Source organism: Falco punctatus, assembly GCF_963210335.1.
Source record: "Falco punctatus genome assembly, chromosome: 4".
NCBI classification, from domain to species: Eukaryota; Metazoa; Chordata; class Aves; order Falconiformes; family Falconidae; genus Falco; species Falco punctatus.
The window spans coordinates 101950363-101973125 of record NC_137583.1 but is presented as its reverse complement, the minus strand read 5'-3'; the positions used below and the strand labels follow the sequence as shown (position 1 = coordinate 101973125).

The 22763-nt window shown below is 38.2% G+C and overlaps 1 protein-coding gene across 5 annotated transcripts in view; it reads right to left on the bottom strand.

Moving 5' to 3' along the window:
• GADL1 (glutamate decarboxylase like 1) overlaps positions 1-22763 on the bottom strand; it is a 159605-nt gene that overhangs the window by 68305 nt on the left and 68537 nt on the right. For 4 of the 5 annotated variants that reach the window (XR_013928101.1, XR_013928102.1, XM_080387331.1 and 1 more), the window contains exons 2-9: positions 18958-19130; positions 18057-18183; positions 16282-16372; positions 15488-15594; positions 13929-14044; positions 8184-8263; positions 8014-8068; positions 4493-4609 (exon numbers count right to left, since the gene is read on the bottom strand). Coding sequence is in view for 3 of the 5 variants with exons in the window: in XM_080387330.1 (XP_080243456.1) it covers positions 4493-4609; positions 8014-8068; positions 8184-8263; positions 13929-14044; positions 15488-15594; positions 16282-16372; positions 18057-18183; positions 18958-19130 (866 nt within the window). In the remaining 2 variants the exon portion in view is untranslated. The remainder of the gene's footprint in view (positions 1-4492; positions 4610-8013; positions 8069-8183; positions 8264-13928; positions 14045-15487; positions 15595-16281; positions 16373-18056; positions 18184-18957; positions 19131-22763) is intronic. The other variant, XM_080387332.1, reaches the window with a different exon arrangement.

Sequence of the window (22763 nt, the reverse complement as noted above, 5' to 3'; positions counted from 1 at the left end):
CTTCCTATTCATAGACAAATTTTGCTCTTTTCATTCCCTGACTCAATAAAGTCAGAACAGTTACTAAATTATTTCCTGATTTTCATAATTCATAAGCAACCCACTGAAATATAATAAATCTTTACAAAATCTGCATCCAAAAGTCTCTGTATTTGAAAAAGTTGACATAGTCACACTTTCTCTGAAAAACAGGACTAGAAAGACCCTCAAGAGGTCATCGCAACAGTATGCCACCCCCAAAGGCAGGATTAGCCACACTCATCTCATTTCTGTCAAACACTTGTATTTTCTAGAGGTTATTAATCGATTAACAAAACAGCTTGTGATCAGCATCAAAGTGAAAAATAAGGTGCAGACAGACATCAGCAATTGCTACCTCCACCACACTACTGGCAGTACTTTCTGCCTTTGTATTAAAAATTACTGCTGGAGATCTGGAAGAGAAGGATGATAGTACTGGAGGTCCAGACATTTCCACCACCTTTCACTCTCTCCTTGAGCCATAGTACTACAAGATGAATTTGTGCTCCACGCTTCTTTACCCAGCTCAGAGACCAAATGCCTAGGGATCCAGGGCCGGCAAAAAAAACAAAAATGAATGAGAAGGCACCTAAGACAACTGAGAATCACTGGGTTCGTCTGTTTTTAAAGACCTCTAATGATGGAGGCTACACAAATTAACCACTTAATTTGTGTGAATGGTAACAACCCTACTGATTTAAAAGTGTCAGTCCTAAGCAGCCTTACCTCTTGCCATACCTGCAGCAGTTACGGGAACAGATTATTCCTTGTCTTTTTTGCAGCAGTTTTCAAAGCTTCTGTAGACTATTACATATTGTCTCTTTTTCTCTTCTAGCCTCAGTAACAGCAGTGCTTTCAATCTTTCCTCACTGGTCGTAATTTCTAGACATGGTTATGTTTACCCCCATTGTTTATTTTCTGATTTTCTAATCTTTATGATTTTCTAATCTTTCTCCTGTAGGTCCTTAACCTTCTTGAAATGCTGCTTTTTATTTGGGTGCAATCTAGATAAAGCAGATTAAGTACCAAGCAGAAAGAGAGAATTATTTTATATATCTTCTTTATTTAATTCTCAAAGACATCTAACTCTGTTTGAAAATGCTTATGATTGCTGATTCGTGATATACTCCAAACTCCAGATCTTTTTCTGAAGATCTGCTGTCTAGCCAACAATCCCCAGCCTGTGTTTGTGCAGTTGATTATTACAGCTAAACTTAAAAGCTCTATCTTTATTGAACTGTAGCCTAGTTTTTTCCACTTTCTTCTCCAAACTGTCAAGATCTCTTTGATTTCTAATCCTGTCCTCCCACTGCCTTTTGCAGCAGTTTTGTGTCATTTGCAAATTTAGTCTGCATATTCTTTTTCATCCAAGTTATTAATGAAAATACCAGATAACATCTAACCTAGGATGGACCTTTGTGGAATCCCGCTCAAAATTTTCTCCTCTTTCAGTAGTGAGCCACTGGTAATGCTCTCTAGGACTTTCCAGCCAGGTTTTCACTCACTACCACAGCTGCAGCTTGGCATGTTTCTCTGGCTTTCTGACAAGATATTGCAAAGACAAAGTTAACTGCTTCTCCTCCATCCATGAGGATACAGAAGAAAGGTACGTTGACCACACTACATTGACACATCTTGTTTATGACAAATCCAGCTGAGAGCAATGCTGAGTAGCTCAAAACACAAAGACTATCACCTGTGTCCCACACAATGTAATTGGTAACCAGGTATGAGAAAACTCATATGCAACAAACTGATTACAGCTGAACGATGGGAATCACAGTGATCACAGTGTGATTAAACTAACCACCTGAGCACAAGCTTATAGGTCAAAGCTGATTTTCTGTACTGGTCTAGCCATAGGAAAAAAAAAGTCAAAGTAAGGACCAGCAGGGAAGAAATACTCATAGTGTTTAAAGCTACATGAACACAATACATGCTTGAGTGCATATTGATGATACAAAACAAGTCATCAAGAAAGGCATCATAGATGTATGATAGAATGCAATAAGCAACTGGAATGCATGTATGAATACTGTAATATACACAAAATAAGCCTGGTTATAGCCTATGCACTTAGGCTATTGAACTGCTTGACTGCTGAGACAGTTTGGGTTTATCGATATTGCCTTCTTGAAACAACTTTTTCCTTAACTCCTTTTTCCTCTTTAGGTTTGTCTCCATATGAGAGCTTATCTACTATTTCTGACTCTATTGAAATTTGTCTTCCTGAAGCCCACTGATTTTATGTTGATATTCTCCCTTTTGCCCTTCCTAAGAATTGTGAGCTTTATCATTCCATATTTAATGAAAAGAGTCTCCCTAGGGCAAACATATCAATTTTCAGAATCAGAAAATATTCTGAAATGAGATACATCAGTGTAAATCTGGAAATAACACCACTGACATTCATGTAAGATATTCTTCTAAACACCTCGAGACCATTTGCAGTAGATAATCCCGATTCCCATCAATTATACATGAAAAGTCCTAAATTAGACAGAACTTTCCCTGTTTTTTAATCTGTTTTAATTGTTTTGTATTTTTTCCTCCAAAGTTACAGCAGGCCCAAACAGCAACTCAGCACTCTCATTTGCTGTAACTCAGACTGCATAATGTGCAGATCATTCAACAACAAGCCAGGCCTTTCAGAGGAATGCAGATCCTCGGAGCTTTCAAAAATACCATGTTCTTGCCTACAAGGCTAGAAGCTGGTAGGCTTGCTTAAAAACAAAGAAAAAAAAATCCATCTCTTCACTATATTTCTTGTACTCTCTTTCTGAATAGCAGATGCCTGGTCTCACTGTACCTCTTCACATATTATTCTAGTAAACCTATTTCTAACGGTGCTGTGAGTGAAAAAAAGGTCACATTATAAATTACAGTCTGCTTATTTTATTATAGCACATTCGTATATACATGTATGGCTGGTGTCACTTACATGGAAAGCTTTGTCATTTCTCCACACCCTGTTCTCCTACAAAAACAGCTAGAAACTTTAAACAAAGGAACAGCCATCCACTCAACTCCTCATAGAGAGCGAAAGGAAAGATGGAAAAAAATACTGATAACTCCTGAGAACCACTGAGAGGTTCACAACATGAATCTCATCTTAACTGAATGATTGGTCTTCCAGACCATAAACCCAAATTATTACTGGACATTTTCCCTTCTACTGGCAACCAATTAACATCTGACTAATACAGTCACTGTCCAAACAGAAAATTAGCTTTAAGATATTCACTGACACTTTTACCTTAGTTGAACGTGAGGAAAAACTGGAAGAAGAAATTTAACTCTTTACAAAACACTATCCACTGCCTATGACTTATATAGTTCAGAATACGGCCCAGGCTCATCCCACCTAATTTTAGTTATTTGGCTACAGGGGTTATGTTAGTAGACTACTCATTGTCCTCCTACAGCCATTGGAGATGGCTCCAGCTACGTCTATTCAACACACCTAAGATCCAACAGAGTTTGAACACATCCCTCTTTCCACCAGCTATATACAGACATGGCAAGAAACCAGCACCTAACACTGCACTTCTGCTGCAGATCGGCTGGGTTGTTCTCACCAGCACACAGCAGACATTTTAAATACTAGGGCTAAACTCTGCATCTTTGCCGCCAAGTCAATAAGAAAACTCTTTTGCCTCACACACGCAGCAACTTTATTAACGTCTGTGAGACATTTACTTGAAACACACATCACTGCCTAGGTAATTTTTCTTCAGATACTCAACATTAAACAAACACTTCAAACAGGTCTAAAAATCTCAGTCAATGCTGCTCCAGATTCTCCATTGCTTCGTGGCTTTTAATCTATCCATTCTGGATTTGTGGCATTGCAATTCTAAAGAGAATGCAATTTTAGAAAACATAAGGGACCTAGTTTTAGAATAACACATTTACAGCTAACTCTTTCAGGTAATAAAAAGGCTCAATGATTATTCCAAAAAGATTTACAGATGGATTTTAATATCAAAACCTAAAATGATAAAGAAATGAGAAAAGAAAAATTTCTGAACAATTCAGGAAAACATAGAGATATCTACAAGAAACTCAAACCTGTAAATGTGAAACAGAATAATTCACAACTGGTTGAGTCAGAATCTACCTTTATCTTAACCTGTACAAACCACAAAGCTAATGTGTCTATTCTCCAATAGAATATGGAAACAATCTGAAGTTATATTTGTATATAATCACCCTTGAAGCATTGATTTTAAAATAATTTTGAAATATAACCCGACAATGACAAAATAGCTTTGACTGCTTGTCACAACCAAATTATTTGCTGTTTTTCAGCACATGTAACAGAGACAAATCAGAATTCACTTCTGGTCTCTACGCAAAAAAGAGAAGTATTAGAGCCCAACTTACTTTACAAAGAAACATTAAAAGTCAAGAAAAACATCAATTATAAAAAAGCAATGCTAAACAAAACTACACAGTATATAAAACTCACATCAACATGAAGCCAGAGGCCATGCTTTTCACAGATATCGGCAATGTTATCCAGAGGATCAAATGCTCCCAGCACTGTTGTGCCTGCTGTAGCACAGACAAGAAATGGTGCTGACCCCTGCAACAGGATTAAAAACAAAATTGTCATTTGCACTGCTCATCTCCTCCAGTGTACCTGCAGAGCTAAAGCATGAAAAGGTCTAGGAATGTAGGACAAAGATGTGACAGTCTACATATAGTTTCCCAGCAGAAGGTATTGCATTTAAAAGCACTTCAAAAAAAAAAAAAAAAAAAAAAAAAAAAAGGAGCCGGGGGGAGGGCATTTCCCATTTCCAGATTCCCAGTTAACACCATCACAGGGCAGACTTCACCAGCTTCAGAATGTTTTGGCAGATGCTAGTTATGTCAAGATCAAAACGTACTGGATATTTGACGTCTCTCTTCATACACTGATTTTCATTTTTAAGTCTTCCACATTTTACTACCATTCTGCTGAATAAAATAAAGCTACTAGCTCAGCCAGCGGGCTACCCATGCAAGGTAAGGGCTCATCCCTCTACAGTTTCCACCTGCATTGTCTCTGTAATGCCCCTGTTCTCTGCCTGGTGAGGAAGAACCTTCAGTTATGGAACACTACTTGCCTTCGGTAGCACTGGCACAAACTGTGACTGGGACGGTCATTGCTGTCTGACCCCCGTGCCTGATCTACAGCAAAGTGCTATTCTCTTGCTCCTACGCCTGTCTAGGAAACAGGAAGGGCTGTAGATGTAACTGCATGTTAGGAGTGAGAGCGCTGAAAAATCTCAGGCAGTGTTAAGGTTAGGCAGGTGACATAAGGTTGCAGCCTCAGACAACTACCGTAAGCTATCCATTTTGGTTTCAGTGGCTTGGCTCACCGCTTTCCCTTTCAACTAATATCAACTAATAGCAGGAGTGCAACGACAATAGCAGACTAGGTCATGTACCCTTGCAGATGTTCCTGTGCCTACTCAGAAGCAGAAACTGAAACAATGAGAAGAATCAGTGGAGTCTGTAACAACCCCATGAAATTGAGGGTATCAGCCCTAGCAATGACTGTGGGGTCTCACTTGCTGGTAAATACATGCTGAAGGAACTCCTCTGCATGTTTCAGCATCTGGCCCACAGCATGACAATGCAGTTAATAACAATGTTGTGACTCTTCAGTACGTTGTACAATCTGGGAACCCTGGAGTTAATTTGCAGTGAATTAAATCTCACAGATGATGTAGAAGTCTCTCTGCTGATGTAACTCAATGTAGCTTCACTGAAATCAGACATCAGCTGGAAAGTCAAACTCTGCATGAGTCTTTATGTATCTTCAGCTGAAATCTGATTTCTCTTTTTAAAAAAGATTATTGTTACTTTTAAACATCTGCTAGAGAGACAGACAGGCTTGATTTACATTTACAATCTGACAGTTTTATACTTCCTTAACTGTGTAGAGGACTGTTAGAATGGTTATTTGTATTATAGAATTCCTTTACCAATTGCTAAACAGTGAAAAGTAACCTTGGAATGAATTTAAATTAATCCCATACAGTCACAAAGAATTACCAACCTATAATTCACTTCTTGATCATTCATTCCTAGTACAACCTACCACAAAAGTCAACCAAACTTACAAACAAGCCTGAAGCTCAAGTATAAAACAGTTGCAAGTGAGGCAAAGATATATTTGCTGCACCTAGTTTCTCACCAATTTTCTCCCACAGCTACATCAAAGTCAAAGGTCCTCCAGCAGCCAGCAGGTAACATGACTGAATATGGGCACAAGCCTTGGATCTTTACAAATTCCAAAGACAGTTGCCATTACATTTTTCCCTGCAAATAAGGGAATTAAATGTCTGTTCTTCTTGACAATATAGTTAAATACATCTTCCAGACAAAATTCTCTAAAAAGAGGCCTAAGACTCTTGCTATTCATAGCCAAGTGATCTTTTTGTGCTCCTGTCACTAGAAAATACACCTCTGTTGTCTAGTCACTCAAATATTTACTGTAATTCACTGAAGTGTCCTTCTATAAAAATTGTAAAGCAGAGCTTCATGAAGAACACTTACTGAAACTGATGACAAAACTTTCCAATATCCCTGTACCTTCTATTAAAATGCAAGTAAAAGAGCGTTCTCCTGTAAGCAGAGCATTTAAATATACAACAATCGGTTTTAAATTGCAGAGAACCCTACTGAGGTTGATCTTTTCTTGTTTCAAGTCATAAATGCCAGAGGATTTCTTTCAAATAACCACTTATTTTGTTATTATACCAACAAACAAGAATTCTGGTTCTGCAAGAGCAAAGAGGTTATTCTTCTGTCAGCCTGCTTCCTCTTGTTCAGTTTTATTTCAGATCTTTTCTTCCTCCAGCTTGCTGTTGTGGTTTAACCACTTTGAACGAGTGAAGGATAAGTTGTCTTCCACAGGTAACACAAAGTACAGAAAAAGGCAAACAAGAGAGTTTGCTGGATCATTAGGGTCAACATTAATCAACAGTTACACTATCTAGCATGAAACTCAAAGAAGAGCTGATGATTTGCAGAAGATGTATGTAAATCAGATCTTAGTGAAAGCTGTTGTGACCATGCCAGTGCACAACAGGGCAGCACTGCCCTTGCTTTTCTATCAGCTACAAAAGCAGGCTTCCCAAGGTAGGGTTCCATGGTAGGTATCATTCACACCATGCACATTGCACTAGTTGCTTGGTATTCACAGACTGTGGACTAAGAGCTGAGTGCTGAATCCTACTGCTCTGATGCACAAACTGGAATTGAGAAATAAGGTGAGCTAACCAAGCCAAAAGATGCTCTATGCCTTAGAACTCACATTCAGTCCTCCAAGCTCTCTAAAATAAATTACGCTGACTACAGTAAGTGCTGTCTTACAGATTGTGGGAACGTATGTTAAAAGTTGTCCAACACCCACATCAGTACATTTCCACATGCTGGCCTTTGACTTTCTACTTGGCAGAGTCCCTGGGCGAAAAGCGACACAGGACTGAATCTCTGCATTCTTGCTACAACACTAGAGAGGACCACATTTAGCATTTGTAGCTTGTACAGTAGCTTTAGAGAATGAGCCACGTGTTACAGTTCTTGCTCACTGTAGAGTACAGAGCAATAGCTCCTGTAATTAACTGAAAAACCTACAGTTTTCATTTACCGTTTAAAGAACACAAATACTGCATCCATTTAAAAAAGGATTAAGGGCAAAAGAAATCCTAGAAGAAACGTGCTAAATACTTCAGAGCAGCACTGTACTCAGGACTTTGATTAATAGTAAACACTCTGTGGAATTTTTCTCCCTCATTAAGAGTGTAGCACCTAGAAGTCTTGGCTTGTTTCACAAGTTTGTGGCAAGCAGACTGCACCTGTAAGACACACACTGTCACATTAACTGCCCTATTTTTAAGATTTCACTCACTCTTAGTTTCCCTTCCTTTCACTCAGACACAAGCACACAGTCTGCATGCACTTTTCTCTCCTTCATGTTCTCCTTCCCCCTCTCACCTCTTTCCTGGCCCGTTGGACTTGTTTCTCCAGTTCCTCAGGTACCATCTTACCTCTAAGGGACACAGATTTAAAACTTTTTCAGTTACATTCAGATAGGTTAGTTATCTACCACACTACTGCATTTTAAAAAGGCTCAGAGACCACAGTCATGGCCTTTGTTTCCTTACCTTTCATCTGTTTTGATGAAGTAAACGTTCTCTGTACCAATACCCAGGAAGGAGGCTGCCTTCTTCATGGAGTAATGACACTGTAAATGAAAGAGGCGTGAAAGAACAGTTAAGTACACAATTAAAATGAAAGAAAGAAATTTCTTAGCATAGAGAAAAGGGACATTTCAATTAGTTTGGTAGCAGCTAACAGCCATGATAACAGTGTATACTAACACAAAAAGCAAACTGAGAAAGCTACACATCACCAAGACTATCTTGTATTTAACAATGACACATACTGCAGAAAATAAGACACAAAAAAAAAAAAAAAAAATGTGCACCGTGTTTAAAATGTAGGCTTACAAGAAATTTTCTACTCCATAAATTTTTTTAAATTGCATTAGAATGAAAAGTAGAAATTTTGAAGTGTTGTCAGGGAAGACTTATTAACCATTTCAAAATATTTTAATAGAACCTTGTCAAAAGCATCATGGAGTGTAAGAGTTAGAAAATGCATGAGAAAGTGCAAAGGCTGTTGAACCCAACAGCCTAGAAGCAATCGATAGGTCTGAAAGCCCAAAAGCACCCCTCCTTGGAAACTGGACGCTTAATTAGTACGTATCTTATGATATATCTAAAGCCTCTACCTCTTTATCCCTGTAATTTTTCTATAAGCTTTCTTGAAACAACAACTGTTGGCCACTGCTAGAGATAAGGTACTATGCTAAACTAACCCTTGGCCTGATCCAGCAACTCTCTTCATGGGATCAAGAAGCTCAAGTCCCAGGACTTGCCAAAGCTTGGAGAAGTGGTACAATTGGGACTTCCAAGGCCTTCAAAGCACTATCTCTGAAAAAGGAGGCATTGTGAAGGTTGTTCACATGAACGTGATCTTAGAAGCCATTGTGAAAGCAAGCAGACTTTAGACAGGACTCAGCACATCTGCAAAAGTTAGCATGGATTTTGCAAAAGGTTGCAGTCCGGACCAGTCTGCATTTTTCAGAAAGTGAAGTTACTATTTCAGCAAGGTCTCATCACAAAGATGTCTTTGAATAAGTACAGATACATGGAAGCCCAGTTCCCACTTTGCATTAAATAAAGGGCATTTATTTACTTATGAAGGCTATGAAGTGAGTGTAAAAGATGCCCCTTCACCTGCTCAAAGGATACTAGAAATGAGCCTTTATTCAATCAGAATGTGGGAAAATGGCTCTGGTGAGAAGGACACTCAAAGCCCACAGTCCACCGAGTACTTTTTACAAGCTTTTTTTCTATTAAACAAACATTCAAGGTATATATTATCATATTTCCAGCATTCACCTCAATAAGGACTTGCTCTACTGTGTTTACTGTTGTTCCAGTATAAGAATATTTTCTTATTCCAGAATAAGAGTATGTTGATCTTGGCTTTACTCATTTTCAAGATGAGCCTGGGAATTCAAGATACAGTGACCTTCTTAATCTGAAGATATTTTTAGATGTCAAAACCACTCTGAATAACCTGCAGCATGCCAAATGTCTAGCCATTCATAGCAAAGGAATCCGTTTTGAGAGTATGCAGCATATCATAGGATTACACAGTTCTCAGAATCAAGATCATCCAAGCCTTGGCCTACCACTACTTTTCCTCAAAAATAAAATCGGCTCTTTTTCACATTATTACTGAAGAGTTAAAATAACACATACTCCAGCAACTGTGAAGATGTCTAGAATTGTTACTTTTCAAACAGGAGGTGAAGCCAGGTGGTTAATTAATTCCATTTTCTTCCAGACAGTTCACACAAATGCAGTTACTGTGGAACATAATTATGAAAAATGTACAACATTTTAATGTGTGGGCACGAATATATTAAGGGTATTAAAGCCTGTCATGCTTATTTTGATCAGACTGATCATCTCAAAGGGCTCTTTTTCTTTCTGACAAAAAGGTTTCCCAAACCATCACCTGCTTTTTAAATAAAGGCATACAAAGACACTACCTGATACTACCAAGTAGTTTAAGAAAGCTTAATTTTGTAACATGACACATCCACAAAGCCTTCAGGGCTCACTCATTTAGACTGTTACAAGAATAATAACATACATAGGTGGATAATTAGTCTTACATTACATCATCAAATTGCATCAATAATGGTAATAATGATTGTAGAGTGGCTGTGTGTTGTTCAGTAGAAGTTTGGAGGTGTTTTCAACTAATTAGTGAATCACTTAAAATACAAGTTGCCTCCATCACTGATTTCTATCCATTAGGTTCAAATGAAAGGTATGAATCACCAAGCATAAACAGATCGCTCCACACTGAGGAAGCAGTAGACCTGCAAATTCAGTATACTAGTAAACAGGCAATCGCTAAATCATGTATTTTATTATAAAAAATGGTATGGGAGACTGGGAGGAAAAATAGAAGAGGGCTGAGCATCTGAGAGATGATACCAAAAAGCAGAGTGAAAGAGAAGAACAAAGGGAATACCAAAACAAAACAGGCTGCAAGACACAATTTCTTGTCTCCGCAAGTACTTCTACACCTCTAGGAAAATTTTGCCACGTCTTCAGCAGGACAGAAAAGGGACAAGATATGTACTACTACATGGACTTCGAATATGCTTTCTTTGATGAAAAAAGTAGTCTTTCAGTTATACTGAAAGTCAGTTATACTGACTGAAAACATCGAAGAATTTCTTTTTTTTTTCCCCTATTGCTATTATTACTAGAAGCCTTTATGCTAAATTACACTGCATCATTTAGCAGCTCCAGTTGCAACAATGTCAATTCACTTGTTCATAGTTCACTGTCGGGGGGGGGGGGGGTGGTGGTGGGGTGTGTACTTGTAACTAGATTACATAGTAATTACAAATAATTTAAAATACAGAGAGTTCAGTTTACTCTTGCCATGTCTTCTGCAGTTTTGTTTGTTTGGACATATTAAATTTGTATCCATTAGTAGTAAGAAATGAATGCCTTTGAGCACAGCATCAAATTGGAACAGTGCATTTAAGATGTGCTACTGTACTACTTTTAACTATAGCTAGACACAGTTTTTGTTTCCTAATAACGTTTACAAAGACATGGTACTTTCCCCCGTGCTCATTAAATCAGAAGATAAATTTGTATTTTCTTGATTTAGAAAAAAAGTTTCCTAGAAACATGATTGCATAAAGCAATTACATTATTGTTAGATTGTTTTATTACTCATTTTTGTCTGTTGTAATTTCAACAGGGGACAGCATGTTGAGTTAATGTTGTGCTCTCTCACTTTATTACTTTCATGATCAAGTTGCACTGGGGAGGAATTTAGTTTCATTGCATCTAAAAAACTGCTCATATCAGCATGCACATTTTACAGATCTTCTACCCTCAGCTACCTCAAATTTAGCAGATTTCTACCTTTTAGATCAATGCAATACAGTCTTGGGGCAGAACAAAGTTGAGATGGAACTCAAACAGCAAAAAGTGATCAAAAGGTGAGCTGACACCTGTAACTACAACTGTATTCAGCTCCTACAGAGCCACAAATGATGCTTCAAGGAAGTGGGATGTAGCAATTTCTCTACTACTGCTACTGTCTCCATAGGAATCACTCTGTAATGGTCCAGCAAGAGAACTACACAGTAGTAGCATGAACAGTGTTCATTGTGTATAACCGTAGTTTTAAGTAGCTAAGCATTTTACTTGCAGGAACAAGGAGCCTGTTTATTCCTGAAAGCAAAACAGCACAAGAGACCTTGGGTGGGCCATGCATTAAACACACATCTTCATGTCATCCAAGAACATACAAAAAGCACCTAGCCCCCGTCCACATAAAATTAAGTCACTGACAAGTCTGTGCATTTCCCTGCACTACAGCAAGGCAACTTTTTCAAGTCTGCCAAGTGCTAGACTGAAGCTCTGGGACATGGCAACTCAAGATAAAACCAATTTCATTTCAACAGTGCTGAAGCCAAGCCCTAAAATGACACAAGTGCCTTCAGCAGCCATGTGTTTGGACTCCTTATCAATACTCTCAGTTCATTATAGCCTCATGGCTTCTCCATGCCAACGGTTTGTCTGATTCATATTGAAGATAAACACAGGTTGTTAACTTCTCCAGGACCTTTTATTTAAAAAAAAAAAAAAAATTCTTCTCCAGGCACCTCTTCAGGGGAAAAAAAAAAAAAAGCCAAATAGAAGAAATAAAAGAAGACTCAAAATAAAAACAAATTTTAAAACATTGTGTGACACAAGCATTTCAGCATACTTTTTACTACACATACTTAATATGATGCAAACAAACTTCCAAAAGGTAATATAACTTGAACTGAGTACAGGTGGATCTAAAATAAGTATATATGAATATATTACCATGAATAAACACTAAAGACCTTAGACAAATGCCACAATATCTAACCACTAAAATTACAGCAAGTGATTATTGAGTACTGAAGACAACACCATTTTGTGAATCAAGCAAATTATTACAGATCAAAAGCATCACCTTACAAATAATTTACCAAGTTTCATGGTTTTGGTCTTCCGGGTGAACTAAAGAGACCAAAATAAATTTACTCTGGCAGTCTAATAAAATTTCTTTTGCCATGAAATTAAATGCTTGTTTGGTTTGGAGTATGAGAGTATATGTTTTAGTAAAATCTTTCAATGAAATAAAATGCTACTTTGTGATAAAAATTCTACATGCTTCACTTCAAAAGTATTAATGGAACATGTTTCAGTCTCATTTTCCCCTCCTTAGCTATTTTTAAGATATAATGTGGTGGATTAAGTATGAACTGGCACGCCCATTCACATGCACACTTTTCAGAAAGAAAAACCTAAATATATTTTGCATGTGAAAAAAAAATCCCTTTATTTAGGATATTTGGATTCAGTACTAAAATATATGTGCTGTCTTGGACAACTTATGCAATACCTCGATCCCTCAGGCCTCTTCAAAATAAGTCTCTTGTCTATTTACACTGTAAACTGTTTGAAGCATAAACTTAACAGCTAAAATTATTCTAGTAACTACATACTTCCTAACACAAGATTCTCACTTCCACTGGGGCCTTTATATAGTGGAGTCAGAACTAGTAACAACTCTGTACTAATCAAATTATAAATTCTTAAAATTGGAGGGACAAGTGAGAGAGAAAAAAGCCTTAAAAAAATTTGCTTCAGAATAAATGTATGACTATAACTCGATTCCCACAGGCAGTTTGGGCACATATGACCCACAAACTTTAAAGCTAGCCACATATTTTCAGTTATTTAAAGAAGAACTATCTAAAGTTCCAGCAGGTTTTTTTTAAATGCTTTATGGTGGGTTTGGTTCTGTACCACAACCAATCTGTATCAAGACACAGGGCAGAGTGTGAGCTGCACAAAACTATCCCACAGGTCCACAAGTGCTCAGCTTAGTACAAATAAAAAACTGCAGAAAAAACTTTACATCCAAAACCTACCTAAGGTTCCTGCTAGACTTTATGCAGTGGGAAACAAAAAGCTACAGACCTCCACAACACACCACAAGCATGCTGCTTCAGGTTTGCCCCACGTACTACCTATTCTTATATTAGCAATTTCTAAGAGCAGGAACATCTGTGTGTTCTGAAAGCAAGTAAGCTTCTGCAGGTAAACTCACCACTAGACTTCTCCACTTAGTTCCAATATTCCACGTCACACACTGACAACAAATTTATTGTAACAGTGCCCCATCAAATACGCAAATGATACAATTTTGCAGCCATTGAAAAATAAAAGCTCGCCAAGCTTTTTTTGTTTTGTTTTTACCTCTTCCGAAGCGAACAGGACTAGTCTTGGCAAACCTGAAAGCCCTTTTTCCTTTATCTCAGGACAAAACTTGTATCTTGCCAAGTTCATCGCATACATATTAGAAACAGAGCCACCTGCAGAGAGACACATACAAATATCATATTAGCCTGAGTCCTAGTATCTCTCCTGTGTTTCAGTGCTTGACCTATTAGGGAAAAAATAAATACAGTTAGCCTATAGATGCATCCATCATGGCCTATTTCCTTCTCAAAAGCCTACAGACCATTTGAACTTCGGGCTCTGCAGCATGCATGGAAGCAGAGTGTATATGAATGCTTTTTGGGGTTATTTCCTGAAGAATAAGAATTATGCCCAAACAGCTCTCCCTGACAGAGAACACCCTGCAACAGCTCCTTCCCATTCAACCTGAAGCACTGCCAGCTCAGCCGCCCGCACTGAGCTCTGCCGTGGCCTCACCATACACAGCCTAGGAGATCTCTTGGGTAGCCAGGGCTCACAGTATTTACGGGAAGAAAAAAGCCATTAGAAAAAAACTACAGTAAGCGGGAACTGGAAGATCTGCAAGGTGAGATCTGTATGGGCTTTATTCACTTAAAAGAACAAAACCAAAGCAGTAAGAAAACCCTGACATGAAACTAGCACAAAAAAAGTACAATTCATTTACCTTTTGACAGTACCTCAGTAAGTTTTAATTAAACAATTCTGCCATAAAAATCAAGGATTCTACTGAAAATATACATCAAATCTGATACAGAAAAAAAAATCCACACCATTAATATTTTTTTTCAAAAAGAATTCTAGGGGATTTTCGTTTGTTTGTTTTCCTACTACTACCATGTAAGCTAAAATTACTAACTTTGTTCTGTTTTTGGAGGGGGGTTTAAATCCATTTACTCATTTAATTTCTCTTCTCACTCTCAAATTAGATAGAAAACCTTCACATTTAGCCTTATCATTTGTTATCCAAATAATCTGTGGAATAATATCATTATGCTTCATTATTTCAATACAGTGGGCTAGAACACTGCTTTAAGAAACATTGGAAAACCATAGCTTATCAAGAAGCTTAAGAAATATTTGTTTGCTTGGCCTTATTGTAACATTTAATAAAACTATCAAAGGAGTTAAGCTCACGACACTCCCACTAAGACAAACTCTGGCTCCCACAGCTGATAGGCAGGATACACAGATCAGTGTCCTCAAGCACCACTGGTTGGTGGTCTCTGGCTCATAAACTGGCTCCCTGTCTGTCAGTTTGACTCAGTGCCATGAGGTTGCTGGTATGGCTGTTAATAAGGGTAGGAAGGGCACTAGTTACAAATAATTAATTTCCACATAATTATGTTTAATATAGAACTGTTTTCATTCATTTGCTGATCAGATTCACAGAATTATTACCAGAAACACATAAAATAAGCCTGAATTAAATAGCTCTGTGTGTGCATCACTTTTTTTTTGCATGCATTTTCAAATACTCTAAATGAATCCAATGTTCATGGAATTACTGGTATTAGCTGGTTTATAATGACTCAGCTTGAAATTTAAACAGTTCCTACCTGGATTAAATAGACCATCACCTTCTTCCCAGCCTATGAACTCAATCATTTTTTTGATGACTGCTTCTTCCACCAACAGAAACACAGGGGATACTTCATATGTATATCTGAACAGAAATAAAAGCATCATGATTGGCATTAAGAGTACAGAACTCATGCCACACAATATTGCTAAAACTAAATAAAGGTTTCTTGCACCTTTCTCTAATCTATCAGAAGCTGACCACCACCAGCAGAACTCTAAACTAAAAACACTATGTATCCAACCCAGTAGAGTAGCTGACAGTTCCAGGCTGCCTTGCATTGACACTTCCACTCTCAAAGTAATTTATCAGAGTTTGCTTCTAATCTAAGTCTGACACCTAAAAATCAGTTATAATGATCTATTGAAAGCAACAACTACTTTTTGTTTAGGCTTTACATTTGCAAGCAAACAATAGGCAGGTAACCATTTGCATTCTACTCTGTGTAGAATACTTCAAAGGAAATGAACAATGGAGTAAGTCCAATTAACTTTTGTGCACTAAATAAAAGTCTAGGTTTAAAAGTACTGAAAAACAAAGATCTCTCCTCTTAAGCCCCACCTCACAAACTATGAAAAAAGGCCTTGTCAGATTACCCAGCCTTCTGGCAAGCTATTCAGCAAATCCAAACTATTTTCCCTCCCAAATTCCTGCACAATTCCTACCTCCTCTGTAGTACTGAAAACAGAAATCAGAATGGGCGGGGACAAAAAAAACGCTGTTATTCCAAAAAGCATGCTAATTCTTCATCAAGAGAAGAACTATACTTACACACTTGGGTTCAGTGCTTCTGTAATGAAACGAGCCACTAATGAGTAATAATCTATTCCGGCATACAGCTGATTGAAAAATCTTGGATGACCTGAAAATGCAGATGAAAAGCAAGCAGTGACAAGATGTACATAAAAAAGAATATATCACAGGCCCTCTCAGTTGAACACTGATCACTGCAAACCACAATTCACTCCATCATTCTCTCAGTATATTCTGGACTTACTGTCCTTTTCTTAGGCTAGGCAATCTTTTCAAAGGAAATTTAATAAGCACTTTCAGGTCCCAAAACTAGGTCTGATTGATGTAAGTAGTGCACAGAATGAATGCAGGTTTTTCACAAGTTTTACAAATCAAAACAAGAAAAGGCATTGACAATTGAGTATACACGGTGCCTTTTAACACTGGTCTTAAGAACCTGCAATGGATGCTTAGCCAAATTTTGCTAAGCAGTAGAATACAGAAACCTACTGATCCCAGGCAGCTGTGCTTGTGCTCCCACCAAAGTCTGAGTATTGCAAGACAGGTAGTATAACAGCTTGGAAAATACTGACGCAGACTTAAAACGACAAGTTAAGAGAATTTATTTACCTGCCTTGAAACACTGAGATATAACTAACTACGAGAAGATTCTGTACTATTGCTGACTATAAAAATGTCAGTTCAGCTTACGAGGGACCATCACCTAAATTTTAATCCACAGCATAGTAACTTTTACATGCAAAACCAGGTAAACTCTATGGCCCCATTTTATTATATCTGGGGCTTCACTAGATGTTTATACTTAAAGACTATTTGCCCAGCACGTTTTTACATGCAGTATCCTTCCTAAGGTCACAGTGTAACAAATGAAAATCTAACAGCAATTTGCAAAAGTAAGATAAACAGAACACCTTCCAGTAACTCAGTAATTATACCTGCATATTATTAGTGCACTCCCCCTGTAGATCAGTATTGCTATTTTTCTATGGTTTTCAAAGGCATGAGTTGACTCTCAAAATTATTTTACAGCTCTACTTTGTAGAAACAGTGACTGTAGCAGGGAACATGCCCTGGAAAAGCACAACTAACTATATCAAACGTTCTTCTCGCTTTCCAAAACACCGCTTAAGCTATGCTGCATCTGAAATCCTGAGCTACTGATCCACAGCGCTATTTCCTGAACAGATGTTGTTCATCTCTTTTCGCTAAAATTGAATTATACTACACGTGCTGCAGAAAGGTTAGCTGTAGAGAACTAATCCTGCAGAGATGTGGCGTACTGTCTCTGAAACACTGCAGGCTCTCTTCTCACAGCATCTGGAAGAGAAATTACTGCCTATCAGCAAATTAACACCCTATGAGACTATTGCTCAAAAAGAACAATAGTAAATGTAGGGTAATCATCACTAAGAATTTATGAGGGCAATGATAGTGACTCCACTCCTCACCGCTCAAAAAGAAATCATGCACACAAAGGTCCTTCTCCTGCCGCCTGTTTTGCTACACTGTTATATCACACTTGTCTAGGTGACTTTCACAAGACTTCAAAATGACAGAAACTACCATTCATGTCAATGGCATTACAGGAATTAGTTTTCACATTTTAGTCAAACCTATGGTGACCAGCATTCAGTCAAACAGGAACATGGCCAAATGTTTGCATGCTTGTACAGGCAGGCAGAAAACAAACATTCACCCCCCTGGTCTTCTGAAATGCAACAGAACATTGTAAACATTATCCTGTCTTCCTAAGATAGCATACAAAATAACATCACTAGCAATCACATTCCTACTGGTTTTGACGCTGTATTGTATAACATCCCGGCAGAGCTGCAAGAGTTTCTGATGAGATTCTCCCGTGTCCCTCATCTCCAGGTCAAGAATCTGCTTCAGTGTTTCAGGGGCTTGCCACTCACAAACCTAGTGAAGGGGATGGGGTGGGAAGACATGAGCAGTGAAAAGGTTAGCCAAGAGGAAGAGGTTATAAAGGTACAAACGCCACAATCAGCACTAGATGCCACCAGAAAATATCTCCGGTAAACCGGTCTCACAAAATCTTGGTTTTATTTTGTCTCTGGCATTGCTTGACCATAACAATTACGGTGGGAGATGCTGGAAGGCAGAAAAGCAAGAGGCCTGCAGCTCAAATTCTGTCCTTAGCTAAGGATTTGTAATCGCAGCATTTTCACATGCTGTTCTACCCAAGGGGTGAGAGAGCAACCAGTGCATGCCCAAAGGCAAGCATGATTAATTTGCAGCTCCTCTTCCCATACAGCCTCTAAAGCAGGGGTTCTGCAAAACCCGTTGCAATCTCATAACACTGCCCTTTCGCAGTGGAAGCACATCTACTGTTCCTCCTTCTCCAGTACCAGTGCCCTTGAGGAGCGAACAAATAACTTCCCCTGCTCCAAACAAGAAAAACACTACACCCATTTGTCATCTCAAAGAAAGTGACCATTGTACTCTGAGATGAAAAAACTCATTATTTTCTGGCAAATATGCATGCTAACTATGTTCTTGAAAGGTTTTATAATATGATCTTTTTCAATTTGTAAGGCTGTCTTTTTATTTCAGAGCCAGGCGCAGACTAGAAGCAATTCTGAGGCTATTTAAAGTGCAATAAAATACAGCTTAGATGTATTAACTGTTTTTTTATCTCTGTTACAAATTCTCAACAACACTCTATGCCTTTACCTTTTCTGTTACATCATCAGCTTTCCGGATGACTTCTTCCATTATAATCTTACAAGCCTCTTCCACAAATTTCTCTCCTGCTTTTGAGTCCATTATTGGACCATTTAGGATGACCCCATCCACCAAAACAGCATTCTTCTTCTTCTGGAGCATCTCCTGTTTGCAAATACCAACTGTAAGATAAATAACTCATCGTTAGAGCAAGGTCTGGACAACTAAACCATCAACTAAAGAAATACTCTTTCATTGCTGAAGATTTAGTCAATTTAAGGAAAAAATTCACATGGACTTTTCACATGTACAAAAATCCTAGATTTTAGTGGAAGAATCTTTACAGACAAAAAACCCCGACGCGTTACTTCAAATCTAGATTGTTATTATGTAGATAATAATAGCCTACAGTATGGTATCTATTGCTTTCTGTAGCATACAAAAGCAGGCATGGCATCTTCCAAACACAGACGAAAATAACAGTTCTGGCCTAGAACATGATACAGCTGGATAAACAGAAATAATGTACGAGATAATAGGTATTTTTCTTAGCTGAAAATGTTTCCCTCCATACGTCAACCCTCCTCCCCTTTTTTCACAAAATAATTTTCAGCTTCATTTCCCGTATCTTTATGCTGCTCCTTCCCACCTGCCAGTCCTATTGCTCTGAGCCTTCTTCGTCCTTTGCAAAGTTTCACTGACCTACGCTCCATGAAGATTAAAACCTCTTGAGATTGCTGTCAATATCACATACCTGTACTTCTCTCCTGTCCACACTTGTCCTATTAAGTGCCCTCAGTCACTAATTACAGTGATTTTCTGTGCAGATTATCTTGTTTATTCACTTTGACGACAATCTCTTTCCTCCCCCTCACCTTCATCCCCTACAAGATGTACTCTCCTGATGTGTTCCACAAACACATTGCTGCTTCCCCCTTTACGTTACTTCTGAAAGCACATCCAGGACGCTTCTAAGACGCTAGCCGATAGCAACAACCACATATCTATTTCATGTATTGATTTCATATGGCAAGATCAGGACTCCAGTTTTAATCAACATGAGGATAAAGGCGAAAGTGAGACATCTGGAGATATCAGGGAACAGACATTTGAAACAGTATAGCACTGTAAGGAGAAGCTGTAACTACCCATATCCAAATTATCTGGGTTACAGACAGCATCTGTCCACTGAGCGCGCCTTAGAACAGCTAAGATCTACGAAGCCAGGCAGCGTTGCCTTGAAGGGTTCTCCATCTACAGTGAGGATGGTGGAAGGGTAAAGATGTATGAAGGAGAAAGTTGTATGCCCAAAACAACTTTATCGACTGCTTTACTTTTTGCTCCAGTTATAAAGTGCAGAAGAAAGGCAGCTTTTTCACATGTCTAAACAAACAACTGAATTTCCAGAAGACTGCCAGACACTGCAGTCTAACACATTCATCACACTTATCATAATTACAGCTTCTCATGCGCAGGAGGATATAGAAGAACAATTCTGCCTAGAAAAGTGTATGACTTTGAAGTCCATTGATTGAAAGAAACCCTGTCAATCCCATGAGGTTTTATTCACTGATGACTCAGAGAAGCTATTCAGTTTACTTTCACTTATCAGGAGAGATATGACAAACAAGATAAAATTCTAACATGAGATGGAACCTCAGGCTTCCCATAATACTGATGGCAAAAATGAGACCCCTAGCCTCTGCATTGCTAAAATTACTTCTATTTTTAATCCAAAGGGGTAAAATACTGAATTTTGCTGAACAAAGCAGCCTTTGGCACATTATTGTAGAAGATGCATAAATGTTCTTGTGGTACAGATACAGAACAAGAAGGTAAACTGTATTAAATCCTCAACAGGCAAAAAGGGAAAATCATAGGCATCAAAGACATCAATTCTCATCACGCTTCCCAGTGCACCACTGCAGAGGCACCGTACAGAAACTGCAGCTTTGAAAGTCTTACAGGTTTTCCTCTCAAAACACAAGCTAGCAGGGCAACTTCACAAAACCCAAAACACCAGGTATTAACAAGGAATTGGAAGGCATCACATCTTTGGGCAGAGAAAACAGGGACTATTTTTGGATTAAGAGTTATTTGATGCATAAATGGCTGCCTTAAATACCAACTAGGGTTTAACAAACACAAAAGACTCTCAACCTTGACATCACCTGGAGATGTTACCACCTCCACATATGTCAAAGGTGTTTTGTTTCTATGGAAAAAAGGGCAGGATCTAAAAAAATTGCATGGGAGATTAATATCTATCACAGAGCACAGATGTTGGTACTTCCTTTGGTTACAGGAAGAACTGACAGTGGAGCAAAAGAACTCACTTGTTTATTTTCCCTCTGCTCCACTTCTCAGGTGTCTGCTAGAACCAAAGCTGTGCAAAAGCTTTCTGTTGGTGCCCTATTTCTGACACTTTCACACAGAGATACTACATGGATACTTTCATGACTTGATAATGACCTCTTCCAGGGATTCTGTAAAAAACAAAAGCAGAAGTTTATATTATTTTTTCTACCAGGTCTTTAGGGGGCTGGGTGATAAGTCTAACAACAGCTCCCTACTTGAAGCAGGTCTATTAACCTTTACACACAGTTTTACAGTCTCCATAGGAGACTTTGTGGAGCCCAAGGAAGAAGACATTCTCTAGAAAATGGGTGAGAGTCTACCACTAGTCCCAACGCATCTGTGTTGAGCCTCAGGTATAGTCTATGAAAGAGAAAGGCAAAGCAGAGGGGTCAGAAGGAAGGGGGGGAGAGGAGTCTTCATTTCAACAGCAATTTACCTGTGTAAGGCTCCAGCAAACAGTTCAGGACTTAGACCACATTATATTTCATGAAATAATACACCTTGAAGTTATTTATCACTTTTTCAGTATTTTTTTGGTTATCACTTATCGTTTCAGTCTGAACTTGCTGAGAGAAATTCTGCCCTGGATCACATCATAAGGATGCTACTGGAAATTAATAGGAACAACTATTTCATAATCAGCAGCTAAATCAAGCCCCCAAAATACACAATTTCTAAGATAAAGGTCTTCAGGTTTTGCAGACCACTGTTGGATATACATACATCATGATTTTACTGCAAATCCTGTGAAACTTAATCTACTTATAACTAACTGACTTTGGAAGTTCTTATGAGAATTCCAAACTCTTCTTTACTGAAAAATAAACTTAGATTCCTCTCGGTAGATTAAAAACCTTGCAGAGGAAAACAAAGCAGATCATAAAAAGATCTGAATTTCCACAATATTTTTTTATCATGTATATTAAAAGATCCTATGACCAATTTATTATGTTTTAGATAGGTGAAACTCCAGAAAGATTCAAGGTTCGCTTTTTATGTCACAGTACCCAAATTAAATAGCACATCTTTTAACACCTTCTCAGAGGTCAGCATTCAAGGTAAGAAACACACACGCTGTCTTTACAAGCTGATAATTCATGTTGGCTCTTTAAAAATGCTCAAAACATTATTTTTAAATAATTTGGGGCCTTTTATGTATCTGTCTCAAAGACACCTGATTGCACTAAGAGAATGTGTTTCACATGAAGCCCACTTCATAGAAACTGCACCTTGTCACAAATACCCTTTTTGTTTCCAAACGTGATAGGCAAACCATCTAGAGATGTGGCTGCAATAAATCTACTCTTTTCTGTTTAAAAATATAGAAACAGACTCCTAAGCAGACTCAGAAAACAGATTTTCAGAAAGTATATCAAATGCAATTGAGCCAAATGGCCCCAGGCTTGAAACAACTAAAACTTTACCAAATGGAAGTGCTTTAAATCAGAGATTAAGGA